Source organism: Desmodus rotundus, chromosome 2, assembly GCF_022682495.2.
Source record: "Desmodus rotundus isolate HL8 chromosome 2, HLdesRot8A.1, whole genome shotgun sequence".
NCBI classification, from domain to species: domain Eukaryota; kingdom Metazoa; phylum Chordata; class Mammalia; order Chiroptera; family Phyllostomidae; genus Desmodus; species Desmodus rotundus.
The window spans coordinates 2,620,719-2,636,518 of NC_071388.1; the positions used below are offsets into that span (position 1 = coordinate 2,620,719).

General features: G+C 41.7%; 1 protein-coding gene across 8 annotated transcripts in view; it reads left to right on the plus strand.

The window, feature by feature from the left end:
- Window positions 1–15,800, plus strand: part of ITSN1 (intersectin 1) — a 173,688-nt gene that overhangs the window by 87,422 nt on the left and 70,466 nt on the right. For all 8 annotated transcript variants that reach the window (XM_053916815.2, XM_053916824.2, XM_053916819.2 and 5 more), the window contains 3 exons: window positions 2,670–2,757; window positions 2,890–3,029; window positions 15,414–15,541. In XM_053916815.2, the coding sequence (XP_053772790.1) occupies window positions 2,670–2,757; window positions 2,890–3,029; window positions 15,414–15,541 (356 nt within the window). The remainder of the gene's footprint in view (window positions 1–2,669; window positions 2,758–2,889; window positions 3,030–15,413; window positions 15,542–15,800) is intronic.

The window sequence follows — 15,800 nt, forward strand, 5'->3', positions numbered from 1 at the left end:
GTGTATAAAGTTGTTCACAATATTCTCTTTATTATTCCTTAGAACTCTGTGGTATCTGTAATGATGCCACTTCTTTCATTCCTGGTATCGAAAATTTCTCTCTTCTGTCTCCCTCTCCATCTTGTCCTCTTCCTCTTCGGCTCCCTTTCCCTCTTCCTTCCCTTCCTTCTGTTCTCCATCACTCTAGCTAGAAGTGTGTTTGTTATATTGATTTTTTTTTTACTTTTCTCATTATATTTTTTCCATTACCATGTATTCTCTCTACACCCTTTTCTACTCCCCCCACCCCCCACAAACCACGCTGTTGGCAGTAGCCATGAGTTCTTTACTCTTTTTTTTTTTTCTTTTTTGCTCAATCACTCCACTCTGTGGTATGTTTGTTTTCTATTTAATGTACCAAGGCTTTTTATTCCTTATGTCTATTTATTTTTGGTTTAATTTGCTTATTTCTAGCTTCATAAGGTGGAAGCTTATAGTGCTGCCTTTGGACCTCTCCTCATTTCTGGCGTGAAGGCTGTAAGCCGCCACCCTCTAGGCACCGCCATGGCGGAACCGCACAGGTCCTTCATTTGTTGTGTCTTCATACTCAGTTCAAGGTCTTTTTCTGTTTCCTTTGTTATTTTCCCTTTTATGAGTTATTTACAGTTGTGCTGTTTAGTTTCCAAATACTTGGATTTTTTTCCAGCTATTTTACTGATTCTGGTTTATTTATGTTATGATCTGTGAGCATACTCTATGGTTTCAATCCTTTTTAATCCTTTCAACTTAGCTGAGACTTATTGTATGGCTCGGCATGCGATCTGTTTTACTGAACATTTCGTGTCACTTCCAAAGAATGTGCACTGCCTTGTAGTTGGGTGGAGCGGCCCTAAACGCCAGTCAGATCAGGCTGACTCACGCGTTTGTGTCTTCTGCGTCAGTCCTTGTGACTTCCTCCAGCTGCTGAGAGACGAGTGTTGAAATCTATCATTTGTCTAAATGTGTGTGTTTTTCCTCCATTTCTGTCCTGTTGTTTGATGTACTTTGAAGTCCTAATCAGAAGGAGATACTGGGGTATGACATAAGGTGAATAGCATCAGATGTTCACTGCTAGAAATTGATGGAAAATATTAAAAAATGCACACACTTTTAAAAAGTATATTCTTCTATGTTCTACCTCTCTATGTCTTTCATTAACTCTTTATGAGCAGTTTCGTAAAATATTCCCTTGGAAAATTTATTAGCTCACTAAACGCTTTGTGACCAAACACATTTTCATGAAAGGTTGATACTTAGCGTGTTCATTCATTGATACTAAAATACAAATCAGGGTTCCTGAAAAAGTGGGGAAGTGAACAGTTTGAAGAAACCCAGGTGCGTAGTCGGTAAGGACGCCCTGGTTCCCTTTCCTTACTGGAATCGCAGATACTTGGTATGCAGATGAGCCAGGTAGCCCTTCTTACTGACTTAGTTTACAAACCCGGGTTGCCACGTTTATCTGACGAGCTGAGTGATCCTAGCCAGGCTTCATCTTGGTACTTAGTTGTTTGTTTTGGTTCCGAAAAGAAACCCTGGTATTGGGTATGTGGTCTTGCCTCAGTTTAGGGAAGATCAGAGAAGCTCAGTTGGCTTTTTTGGGAAAACTGTCTGATTCGTATATTCTGTTTTGTCCAGATTTGGGGGCGGGGGGTGTATGTGGGTTATTCATATGAGAAGATGCTTCCAAATCCTCTCTGTTCAGCTAAGAAATCTCTCTACCATTCAAATAGCACAGAAAGGTTTGTAACACACGAGCCAGTCTGTATCTAAAGACGGTTGCTCCACAAAGGATTTAACCTGTGATGGAAATTTTAAGGTAGTTCTCTTTTTCAACCAAAAGTCAATTATAAGATCTTCTTTTAAAATTCAAGGTAAAAATAGAAGTTAAATATTCTTTATTATACACTGGAAAGGCTGTCGTTTTACTGAAATGCACCAACTGAGGATAATTTCAGCTGAACTTGAGCTAACACAGTGCTTGACAAGTCATCCGTGAAAACTCCCAGTACCTTGTTACCGTGTGGTTTGGTTTTTTTCTTATGTCAGTTAAATGGTTGGCTCAAGACTTTTTGTGGGCCTTGTTAAAATTGTAGCTCTGTCCCGGGTGGTGGAAAAACCTGTGGCAGCTAAGATTCCAGTGGTTAAAAATCTCCTTGATTTGTTTTTCAGCTTAAGGTGCGTGGTAAACCTCAGCTGAGCCCTATTAAGTGTCAAAGTTCAGGACAGAATAGTTTCTGTTCAACTACCGAGGCGGTTTACCAGCCACAGGGTCGTTGCAGTCACTTTTGATCCCAGCTGAGAGATGGTCACTTTTAGTTTCCTTCACTGAGTACATTTTTTAAAGCTTATTAACAGGCAGTAAGTCAACAAAAATTTAAGAAATATCAAGGGAGCTATGACTGTCTTAATTCTATTTGAATGAAAAGCATTTGGCAAACAGTTAATTCCTTGGGCAGAAAACAGGAATCACTCTGACTAGTGATTAAATGTAGTTTCACCCCCAGAGGACTTGGGATGGGGCAGGAAGAGCCCTTGAGGAACAGAAAGCTGACTGTGCCTCTCAGCCTGGCTGGCTGTTCAGTCCTGACAGGGAAGTCTCCCCTTTACTCACTGTCGTTTTCCTCCTCCCCGCCCCCGCCCCCCCCCCCCAGGACTCCCAGCAGATGCTCGGAAGGCTTATTCCAGAAAAACAGATACTCAGTGACCAGTTAAAGCAAGTTCAGCAAAACAGCTTGCACAGTAGGTGTTTATTTTTAAACTTGCCTGTCCTGCTTTTTACTGACAGGAATTTCCTTACCTGAAAGAATATGAAAAACCATTTTCCTCACTGCCAGTTTGTTTTTCTTATCTCGCAATGTTTTCCTAAAATAGGAGATTCACTTCTTACACTCAAAAGAGCCTTGGAAGCAAAAGAACTAGCTCGTCAGCAGCTCCGAGACCAGCTGGATGAAGTTGAGAAAGAAACTAGATCAAAACTACAGGAGATTGATATTTTCAATAATCAGCTGAAGGTAACTATTCTGCGTCTTCCCACACGTATGTCCTGCCCTCTAATTTTTCTAACTGGCTAGATGATTAGTTGATATTTAATCCCAGGCAGAAAAATGTATTTATGCTGGTTGGTCAGCCTTCGTGAAAGCCTTCACATTTACAGATGAGCAGTATATAATCCAAAACGTAAAAATGAATTGGCGTCTATAAATTGTGGCGAGCGAGTGGCCCTGACATGGCATCTGTCTTTCACCGGAATCCCATGTTTATTGTCTCCGGCCTTTTGTCTGTTGATGACCACATCAGGTGGGATTCCAAAAGCTGGCCTCCAAAATCTTCACCTCTCCTATGTTCTTGGGGGACTACTAAAAAGGGACTTTTCTCTTCTAAAACTAAGAAGTGGTGTGCCACTTCTTACCTTCAGGATTGTCCTTGAATGTAGATCTTTATTTTGTTACCTCATAATTTAAAGCTTTATTGCTCAGTAGAGTAATTGCCTTGTCTCTGGCCAGTAGAGGGGGTTGGCTTTGTCACATTCACCCAGTAAAGTTTGGACACTGCCAGAGCTCGTGGGGATGGGGGGGTGGTTACCACGTCCTGGCTCTTGTCTGGGTTTTCAGGGTGACTGCACCCCCCTCATCTTAAGAACACTGGCTCATGGTGAAAGCAGATTGCAGGCAGCTTGTCCATCATCAACAGCGATCACGTAGTTGAGATTTAAGTAGATAGTGGAATTTTTAGTAATTATGTTCTTACAAAAAATTGGATATTACACTTTTCCCCAGTACTTTCATTTTCTAACTTAAAATCTTTTATACTTGATTTTGGCTAATTTAGCTTTTGTAACTAGGAAAAAGCAGGACTTCTGTTTTCTTTTTCTTACTAAAAATAGAAAAAGATTAGGAAGCATATTTGAGATTTTTAGTTGACCTTTGAATTGAGATTGTAGGCCAAACTGTCTAGTCATTAGAGTTTGAGATATTTGTGCCTTTCTTTTTTTTCCAGAATAATAGGTAATGAACTTTTCTCGGTTGTACAGTTCTAGGAAAGTGCTCTTAGGGGAAATTTATTTGAGCCAACTTAGTGATTTTCTTCACTTTGCTCTCATGCTTACACTGTGTGTGTGTGCGTGTGCTGTATGTATGTTCTACACCTGTACACGTATGAGTACGCATGGTGTGTAAGTATGGGAAGCACAGCTGTAGGTTCTTCATCTCTGGCATAAGCACATTAACTCTTGCTATGATGTGCTACTATTTTAAGCAAAAAGAATATGACATCATGTGCTAGCATGCGGTGCTTTTTAACAGTTTCTTGGAATATAAGCTGTTAAGTAGTCAGGTATCTTCTGAACCCAGACAGTAGTCCAGGTTTCTGCTTTAATCTGAAGAGTTCTTTTTTTTTTTTAGAAATTTGACTCTCAAAACAAAGTTCACTTATTAGAAAGTGATACTCTAATGGATGATTTTTGATAAATATCTAGATGATTTATAGATGACGTTGGCTATTCAATTGCTATTGCCATTGCTGAAGAGAACACCCTTAAAATGTGGTGTGAGTCGCTCTTACTGTGTTTAACTTATTGATGCTGCCTTTGTGCCACAGAGGGGCTTCTCCAGATGCTTATTTTAGATCTTATTCCACAAGCCCTTTTTTCAAATACATATTCTTAAATACGTATTCTTACTTTTTTAAGTAAGAACATTTCTTTCTGTCTTAATTTTTTATTTTGGTTTTCCATTACTACTTTAAATTTAAGTTAATGTGGAGAGTAAAAAAATCACAAGCCAGTATAGCTATATTGTTTTGTTATTTAACAACCCATTTGAAGGGCTTAAAGTTATGTTGCCTTATAGTTTTTATTTCTAGTATTCCTCTTAAACCTGTTGAAACCAAAACAGAAACAGCTAAATTGGAGACTCAAAAGACTGATAATTTGAAACAACTCAGAGGCAAATTTACGATTTGGTTTCTTGCGTGTCTCTTGCCTACTTCCTTTGTCGTGGCAGCGGTGGAAAACATGGAGCATGTTGTGTCTGATTTTGGGATGTGGTTCATTAGCAGCTGTACTTTCCCCTTAAGATGGAGCTGGGGAGCCGCATTCTGCCCCTGGGACTTGGCTGCCTCTCCTACCTCCGTACAACCTTTGCAGCTTCCATACCAGCGCTATGCATGTTACTCCTACCTCCCAGCAGCTCGCGGGGGTGGTGGCTCACTCATGCCACAGATTTGATTCCGTGTGGCAATTTGCTATGTCCTGAACCTTCCCCTTCCGAAAGAAAGCCTGTTGGAGAGTGTAGAAAAGAAATTAGGACTTAGCAATTTTATTTTGTATTCATGGAGGTTGTTCACCTAGAAAACGAAAATGTCATTCACTCATCACCGGCTCATAGGGTGACACTGGAGAATACCTTATGGAGTGAAACATTTTAAATGAGTTGACCGTTAAACTGTGTTCAGTGGCTGCTCCGTAAATGAGGACTGAATTTAGCAAAAACCAGTGCTCGTGTTTCTTTGATACAAAACTGTTTGCAGGAAGCCATTTCCTTATTTTGACGTGATGCACTTTCAAAGCCATGCCCAGAACGTTGTCGTTTTTCTCCTTTTAAAATAAAAACAAAAAGACTCTGATTTAGTTCTCTCTGCCAGATGCCTTGTTCAGATTAATTCTTTTTTTGAGGGTCTCCTCTTTTTTCTTCAGGAAGAAAAATACTCCTTCAGGAAGTATTATACTCCTGCCTCCTCACCAAAGATTGATAGCCAATGATGGAGATTCTCAGGTCATTAATTAAAGAGGAAAAAATTACTTTGTAGTCAGGTTAATAGGTATTTGTTTCCTGTAGGTAGCAACATGTTGAAAATATAAAGTGTATTTACAATTCTGGTCAGTTGTTACTTGGCTCCAGAGTCAGGGCTATAAGAACGTAAGGTTTCTAGAGTCTTGGACCATTACATTTCTTTCTGCTCTCAGAGAAATTTAGGGCTCATTCTTTCCTTTTAGAAAAGACTATTTTTTGTGCATTTTAATAGACATTTACCTTATAGATGTGATATTTTTATATTCCAAAAATTACCCAAGATATACATGTCCATTTTTCTAATTTATTACCCCAAATCAAGAATTACTTGAGAAAGTAAGCAGAAGTCTTACTGCAGCAAATAAACTCTGCTTTTGTCCGTCTGTAGAAGAGGGAAGAGTGGAGGAGAGGGGAGAGATGGTGGCGCCCTGGGATACTGAGGCCCTTGTGCGGGAAACCCCTTGATCGGCAGCTGTTGTGTTTGTGCTGCGTTTTTCTATGAACAGTAAATTTTAGCTTTTTGAAGATCAAATGAAATAGTTAACCAGTGATTAAACCAGAAATAGTTGACTTTTGCTGGGGGCTCTGGGGAGCTCTGCCTGCAGAGCCCCCTGTCCCCCCTCCCCCCGCCATGAGAATAAGTCTACCAGGACATGATCTGTTTGGGGAGGAAAGGTGGCCGATCCCTCAAAGGAGAAGGGCCAGGAGCCTGTTCCTCGATGGGCTTTTATTGGGTTCAACTTGCACAGGAATACAGGTAAAGCTCATCAATCATTGTCAGACAGTAAGGATCAAACAATAGATAACATACAAAGAACTATGAGGGCTTATTTTGAGTCAGGGTCAGTTAGCTAAAGGGCTATAAAACTTTGGGGAACAAACTCATTTCATGCTTGGACCCTTATCAGAAAACTGAGGGCATTCTTAGCAAAGCAGGTTTCACAGGATTTTATGCATTCTTTCTTAGGCCTGATTGCCCCAGGGAATCCACCCTTTCCAGCACAGGTCTGCACCGCCCTCTGTCATTGTTTCAGGCTTAAGTCAGGCAGGGGAAGTAAAGAAGCCAAGAAATTAGGAGACTTCTGGCAGACAGAATGAGGACTCAGCCTATGTCAAAGCCGAGGGGCAAGAGTCCATCACCCCCTTTCTCTGTAGCCCCCCAAGTCCTTCCCTGAGGGCCCCTTTGTGACCATGCCTGTCTTAGGTCGTCCCTCCTTTGAGGAATCTTACCCGTCATTGGCTAACCAGTCATCCACTCGGCGCCAAGCAGAGTGAAGTAAAAGGGGGCAGAGGCGGCACCCCTGCCAGGAAGATAAGCTTTGTCTCCTTAGTGGCTTAGGGTCCCAAGGTCTCTCACTCAACCTTAGCCATAGGGGGTTACAGCTTCTGAAACCAGGTAGGGTGCTTCCCAACAGCTTTTGTTAGTAATTATTACTCACATGATAATATATCTTAAAGTAGTTTTAGGTCAGTGGGTCAAATTTGTTTATCATAATTGTCTCCTTTTAAAATGTATCCTATATGCAGCAAATATTTTATCGTGCTACAAAATCAGTGGTCTTCTTTTATGTTTAGAAACAACAATTATTGATTCTCTATGACTCTTTGTAGCTAATTTTATGGGAAAATCAAAACTCAACATATTTTAGAGAATCTGTGTGTCTAAACAGCACAGAGCCGTTTTGATCATTGTTTTGCTGATGTACAGTGCTTAGCTACAGGTATAGAATTATGCTTCTAACAGGCATCAAGTAACATTACCTGGGTTTTTGGACAGTAGCACCGTATGTCACCTTGCCCTTGGCAATGTTCCTAGTTTCTGTGACAGTTTTCTTTGGTACTGATAGCCTGAAAGTTCTGTATTTTAATATCTTCGCTATGTAGAGCAGCAGCATAATATTTTCGCTATGTTACAGCTTTCAAGGCTTCATTGGATGGATACCAAGTAAAGGGGATCCAACCCGCAGAGACTAGCTGTTGTGTTTCATGTTGAAAAGTTGCGTCCTCGTCGGCACCTGTCTAGTCACTGTGCTGGACCGGTCTCAGTGGGAATGGTGTTTCTGGCCCAGTGGTTCTGTCTTCCAGTCTGTGGCCGTGGAGGAGGCAGCGTTGCAGTGCCTGGCCGTCACTCGGGGCTGCGCCATCGACTGAGACTTCTTTCTAAAGGTCCCTGTGCCCTGCGCAGACAATGCACATCCTTCTCAGGCTCAGAATGATGACCCACCTCTAGCTCTGTGCCTCAGTTTCCCTCTCACTGATGAGTGCCCAGTGTCTAAGATAGCACTGACCACTGCATGCTAAGCTTTCTTTGTAAAAGTTAATAATCATTGGTTCTTATTAATTGTCTCACGAGTAAATCCTTCCTCCTGACAGACGGTGCGTGTGATGGTGGAAGTTCCAAATTCTGAGTGGGGTGATGTACAGTATACTGTAGTCTTGTCTTGGTAACAAGCATCGCAGATCCTTGAATTTGCCACTTGGCTCCAGAAGTTGAAGGAGACCACTCAGTGATCATGTGTGTCCTGTACACATTTCCATCATATGGGAACAGTATTATAGTCAGCATACTGTTGCAAAAGTGGACAGTATTTTATTTCTCAGCAAAATTTGAATATTTAGGACAAATTCAGAATTAAGAATTACATTCCTTAATATACTTGGGAAATCCAGGCTTCTTAAATTAGACATAAGAGGCTTATTAGAAACAAAAGTTCTGCCTATAATTCTATATGCCCTAGAAATTGGTCCTAGGGAACTCAGTTGTTGACATGAGAAAGGCACTTACAGTGACGAAGGTTCTTCTTGGCTTAACTAAGGCTTGTGTGCTCTTGGTTTCAGAAACTTGCTTTCATGGCCGGCTCATTCATTGTGAAGGCCTGAGAAGCAAAATGTTTAGCAAGCAGGAGAAAAGAAAAGAGCTGGAGAAAGAACTGCAGAGCAGAGCAGAAGTCAGGGGGGAAATGCATGCAGAGAGAGACAATGAAGGAAAGGAAAAACATCCAGAAAGAGGGCGGGCGGAAGCCGCCGGAGAAGTCCGTGTGAATTCAAGTAACAGCATCGCTTTCTCTTATCGGTAGAATCATGTTCGGCTATTTCATGGTTTACTGTCTTATTTTGTTCAAGATTACATTTTATTTTTATCTGTATGATCGTTTTTGAAAAGACCTCTTCTTCACAGAAGTAATAAAATTCTCTCATTCAGTGACTTGTGAGCGCAGAAACTTTACACAGACTCCTTGAATGTAGAAAAATAATCAGAACACTCCCAAGACTCAAAATAGCTAACAGATGTTATGTGTTAGAGTCCGTGCCATACCAGTAAGCTAGCCAAACCTCTGACACTTGTGTCCTTTAGAATGGCATGCATTTGGATGTGAGGGAGATCTGGCTGCGACATCTGTCACCCCATTGATTGCCAGGGTTGATTCCGCTGATCTGGCTGGCTAGGCGGGTGTCCCCTTCCTCCCTCCCCCATGCATGTGCGTCCCTCCCGAAGCTGTGCGCTCGGTCGAAGAGGATGACCTTCCCAACTAGAGGAGAGGACTGGTCTTCAGTCAAGGGTATACAATTAGCTGCGCCCCCTGCTAGAACCGCCAAACAAGCTCTCAAGAATGGCATGCATTTAAAATAGTGGGATATTGCCTTGTAAATAAAGCTAAGACGTTTTGGGAAAACTCAGATTTTTCAGGACAAAATGGAGTCATTTTTCTCTTTCTGGTGATACAAGAAAGACATGAGAGAAGATTCTTAATTAGCTGTTCCTGTTGCCGAGAGGACAGGATTTTCTAGCTCTGTCCACCTGTTTCCTGACCCCTGCCCACGCCCACAGGCCACAGTGCATTCCTCTCTGGCTCTCCTGGGGCAACAAGGGTGCATCGGCTGCCAGCCTGTGCCGTGGGGAACTGGACTTCTATTTGGTTGGCTATTGACTTTGGATTTGGAAGTACCATTTAAATATTTCTTTAAATATTAGTATACCCCTTCTTGGAATTTAAGTAACCAATCTATATTTTTTTATACTCCTACTTCTGATGTATCAAGAATGAATAAATTTTATAATTTTGTGGTAAATAGAATATGAATTTATCTTGACTTTGGTACAGTTTCTGTGTTTTGAGATACTTAGTTATTTTTCAGATTTTTCCACATAGATACAAGTTCCCCTGTCCTCATTGGGTTTGGTGATTGGCTTTTAAAAATAGCTTTAATTTGTTTTACAACCAAGTAATTGGGATAAGTTACTGTAATTTAAGACTCAAAAGACCTTTTAAAAATTCTGATATTTTGTGCTACTTAATATCCCTGGGTGAGAAATAAGTGATGTTTATTTATACAAAAGCACTTCTCTGTAGGTATTAGGTTTAGACAAAACAATGCCTGATGTTTCTGACGCTGGTACCTAGCTCCATGTTCTGTGCGTCAGGTTACTGTGAACACCAGAGAAGGCTATTATAAACACAGGCGATGTGGCTTTGCTTTGACCTACAGTGTCCCGTTCCTGAGTTTCACGTAATTAGGGTGTGTTTGTTTCTGTCTCTCCTTGCTGAGACAGCCCGAGGCAAAAACCAGGAGCAGAGTCACACAACCAAATTAGCAATAAATGTCCATTAACTGCGTCTCTTTCATAGGCCCTTATTGCTATTTTTCTCTCTTTACAAACATTCATGCAAAGTCATGTTTATGGAAAGGGATCCTCATATTGTTCAGATGGGTGCTTCTTTACATTTCAAGTAATACCACTTCATCTATTTGAGTTTCTCTAAAGCCAAATGAAAGAGAAACAGCTTTTAAATCAGGTGATTCTGTGCCCCTGGCAAAGCCAAGGAACAGCTGGCTTCAGTAAACTTGAAAGTGAGCCATGTTCTCAGGGCATCTTCTTCTTCTTCTTCTTTTTTTTAAGATTTTATTTATTTAAGAGTTTAGAAAGGGTAAGGAAGAGGGGGAGAGAAACATCAATGTGTGGTTGCCTCTCACGTGCCCCCCAATGGCCTGCAACCCAGGCATGTGCCCTAGACTGGGAGTCGAACCGGCGACCTTTTGATTTTCAGGCCAGCACTCAACCACTGAGCCACACCAGCAGGGTAATCTTCTTGAGTATTTAATTTGACAAGTATATTGCTTTAGAAATACTTTGGCTGTGTGCCATAGATGGACAAAGATGTTTCAAGGTGATAATATCTTAATTCCTTAGGGGAAATAAGTGACTTTTCCTCTTCAGTTGAAGGAATAAAGTTAAAAGCAAGCTGATTGTCATTTCTCTTAACACAAGACAGAATCTTTATTTGCCAGCCATTTTCTTATTGTGGTTCATAATTTGTTTGACCAAAGACCCCCTTTGAGAATCAAAGGCTTCTCTGCCAGAAAATGCCCGTGTAGCCCATTCGCATGCAGTTCACTAGTGTTTATGGACCCAAAACTAATCCATAGACCCTAGTTAAGAAACTGCTGTATCATACAATTCTGTGGATGTTATTGGTGATAAAAATCTTAATTTATATATACTACACATTTTATAGGAGTTTTATTTTTCTCATGTTTTTGTAACATGTAGCTGTAACTTCTTGAATGCATGTTTAATAATTTCTTTTTTCCTTAAGAAGTGTATTATACTTTATTAGGTGATAACATTAAAGTATTATACACTGTATCTAGTGCGAAACCTATCATACCCGTGAATAGAGAACTCATAGAAGAAAACTCAGCAAAGTTGCACACTTAGTACCATCTCATCGGAGAAATACCCAGCCAAGAAATAAGTTGTGATGTTACCGAACAACATACAGTAAGTTGTTGTAGTGTTAGAAAAACATAAGGTGGTTTTAGGAAGAGCCACAAGTGAGATACTGAGTTTTGAGTCTTAGTAATTTCTTATTAGGTCTGTTTTTATTTTAGTTGTAATAGAGAAATAGTTGTAAAGATGTAATAGAATCTTCAGGATCACTTTAATGAGGTTGACCACCTGGAGAAGTTGATCAAATTTGTGTGAAGTTTCTCTGAGCTACTTCTCCCAATAGGTCTTTTGTTTCCTAAATAGAGAACTTAATGACTCCAGATTGATTTGTCACCTTAAAAATGTCTTCCCTGAAAGAAATCAAAGGCCATTTTTAAATAACTGCCATTGTACTTGAGTTCCTTGTCAGGCACTGGCAGGCAAGTCATTAACTACTTTTTGGTACATATACCTGCATTCTGTAGATTGCCTTCTCATCAGGTCAACTTTTTAAAAAAGTTACCAACTTAAGAATCATACATTTTCTGCATATTTTGGTTCATGCCATCTTAAACTCTGGGGTTCAGTGAGAGAGAAGAAGACCACAAATGCCTGCGCATTCACGTCATCTTGTCTTACAACCCACGGTGCGTCCCAGCCCACTGGATGAAGGAAACGACAGAAAAACTTCGCAGTCTTTAAATCTCGACCATAAGATGCCAGAGCTGTCTGTTGCCGTATTTGACATCTGTGCTTTTGCGGCTCCTGCACGCTGTCGTTCCTCGGAGGTCCTTGGAGCTGCAGCTTCTTCAGACAGTGCCAAAGATAGGTTCAGCCTGTCCTGTAACGCTGCCGTACTGAAACACAAATGTGCTTTAAGTTATTTAAATATCTTTTCCCCAGATTTGATGCTTCTAAAATTGTATTTTAAACTATTTCATCAGCATGATTTTTTTCTGTAGATTCTTTAAATTTACTTCTTACTGCTTTTCATTTTACTTACTTAATTTATTTTTAGAGAGAGGGGAAGGGAGTAAGAAAGAGATAGAGAAAAACATCAACATGAGGGAGAAACATTAGTTGGTTGCTTCTCATACGTGTCCCGACCGGGAACCTCAGGTGTGTGCGCTGACTGGGAACTGAACCAGTGACCTCTTGCTTTGCGGATGACACTCAACCCACCGAGCCACACTGGTCAGGGCGTGGTTTTCATTGTATAGTGCCTCCTCGTATGTTACTAGCTTCACTTCCAGGTGGTTCAACTTTGTGTTGTAATTACTGATCTGTAATTCAGCATCCAGTTGCTATAGAGCAGGGAGGAAGGAAATGTGCATTGCAATTCTTTCATAAAAAGAAAGACCTGCATTTGTGTCCAGGGTCTGCCTGGCACGTGGTACAGCTCAGCCGGTGTCCTCCTCAATGGCGAGTGCTCGTGTAGCACCTGTTGGTAAATATTTTGAATATCGCTCTACCTATAAAAACGTTTTTCCTGGATAATGTAACTTTTCATTTTAAATACATAATCAGGTCCCTGAACGTCAGACTAAAATGTTACTCCTTTCCTGTCATTTTCTACTCCTTTGTATTGAATTTCAGCTCAGAGTTACTTTGCTTACTGGTTATACCTTTTTGGTTTATTCCTGCAATAAGAATAAAACCCTAAGTAAAAGAGACCCTGAAATAAAGAATAAACTTTTTTATAATGAAACGTTGTTTGAGACCTTAACGGATCTGAAAGCTAAAAGAAAACCTGCGGGTCAGCTGCTCTGATTCAGTCCGCGGCCCGTGTCAGGAACCTGGGATTAGAGTCCAGCTCTCTTTGTTCCCAGTTCAATACCTTCTAATTGTAGTCTGTTTCTGTACATTTTTCTTTCTGTTTAAGACTTTTTTGTGGTTGAAGATGAAATTTTAAAATAGGCAATAGAGTGAATCTTTCCGTCACTTCTTACCCTTCCTTTTCGAGGGCACTCGCCTTTGGGCTAACAGTAGGAGAGCTGGCACCCTGTCCGTGCGGTGCTGACTTGTGGCCCCTCTCAGAACAGGAAAGCTGGTCCGACGTCACTCCGCTGCAGCTTTCCCTTTCGAGGAGAGAGATTTATTAACTTGAGCCAAGGGTGCACATTATGCCAAGCACAGGAATCGGCCCATTTTATCTATTTTCGAAATATCAAATTCAAAATATTCACCACATTTTTTGTTTATGTTATTAGAGAATACTACTTATGCTTGATTCCAAATTCCTATGAAAAGCAATACTGCTGAATTTTTAAACACATTAAAGTTTTACATCCCATGGCGTGGCAGTGAGAAAGACAATGCACAATGGAGTTCTCTTTTCTGGCGTTGATTTTGGTGCCTCTTAGAACTTTAAACTGTCAGTAGGCTTCATCATCACTTTCCAGTCTCCACTCTTGGCCTTCCATGCCCGTCCCCAGCTGAACTCCTGTCCCAGCTACCCTTCATCATCTGGAAGTCAAGTGCCCAGGGTTGCTGCCCTAGGGAGTGGTTCGCCAGTGTGTGCCTCACAGAGTACCCTCTTCCTGCTGTCTCCTGCCCAGAGAGTCTCATCTGCTGGCTGCCCACTGAAGCCCCTTCCTTACCCCTCTGTCTGGTGCCTCCCTCCGCCCGGCCTCTGTCTCCCAGTACCTCTTCCCCCTGACCTGCTGATCTCCAGTTAAACTTTTTCTTGTATCTCATTGATCGCTTTTAGGACCGCTCAGAGTCACTCATGGTGTATAAACTTTTTCTTAAGAACCATCTAGCGAGTAGGAAAAGGTTAGTCTGACACTATTCTTGAGGAATAAGTGCATTTTAACACTGATCTACAGATACTTTCTCTGTCCTTGTGGTTCAACCTCTGAATGAATCTAAAGGTCGGAACGTAAAGCAGGAAGAAACCTGCATGGGTGAACTTGCCAGGGAGCAAAAGGAGAGCACACAGGGCAGGTCTTAGTTCCTAAATCTCACCATGTAGACCCCTGGGCTGTCCACTGGTGGGACTAACCCTAGTCAGTCAGACCAAGAAGTCAACTGGAAACCTGCTTTTGGCTCTGCTGGCTGCTTCAGCTCACTGTATGAGGCGTTTCGGTGACTGAACTTGATAGTGACCATTTGATTCCTGTGGGATCCAGAATTGCCCCTTAACTGGCACTTCTTTGTTCTTCATATTTGAAGTGTTTAAACTTCTGACTTGAATATTTGACGTACCGTAAAATGCACAGTATTTTCAGTAGCCTGTGGAGGAAGTCCCTGTTGTTCCTGGGGCCGAATTCCAATGGGGAAATGGGGTCTGAGGCTGTGATTATGAAACCATCCCTTCTCACTTTCCACCTGACGGCTGGTTCGGTGCGCGGCAGCTGAGAACTTCACGCGTGGCTTCGGGAAGAGAAGTCGCTCTGAAAGAGGTGATGCGAAGACAGACAGACCCTGGGTGGGGGGAAGGCAGGTAGTGGAGCAGAGGCATGTCCATTTGCTCGAAGGCAGCATAGCAGAAGGAGGTGAGAGTTTAATGGACATGGTATGAGCAGAGAGATGTGTATTTTCGAAGCCAATAGAGGCTGGTGTTGATTCATTATCAGAAAGATCTCAACGTTTTATTCACGGTCATCACTATGTCTTAAAACCGTTGTATTGTTGCTGAGTCTTGAGCAGTGCAGCGTCTAGTGCCCTTCGCTGGCCCGGCAGGGAAAGTGAGGCCCTCGGGCGGCTCCCTGCGTTGGAGTCTCGCCCAGCTTTCGAAGATCGTCCTGTCAACATGTCTAGTTAATGTTTTTCAAATCTGAAGTGTTATCTCCCAAGTGCGTAGGCTTCTCCACTGTGAATGGCCGCATGCTTGTAGACAGACCGTGCCAGTGCCTGTCACTTTGTGCATCACCTGTTTTTTTGATTATTTATAGGAACTAAGAGAAATACATAATAAGCAGCAGTTCCAGAAACAAAAGTCCATAGAGGCTGAAAGGCTGAAACAGAAAGAACAGGAGCGAAGGATCATTGAATTAGAAAAACAGAAGGAAGAAGCCCAAAGGTGAGTCTTTTCATCTGGAAGGAACTGTGAGTGTTCACTGTTCCTGGCCTGGCTTCTCCAAGGGCTTTCCACAGCAGGGAGAGCCTCAGCCCCGGGCATGTGTGTCTGCACAAACACGTGTGTGTATAAATCTTTGCACATATAAGTACCCCTGAAGTTTTTGGTTGGTCCCCAGAGCTCACCTAAGTCACTACTATGCAGATAAATGGAATTATCCAAGGAAATTGGGACACTTGGTGTGCTCATTTGCATGCCAATG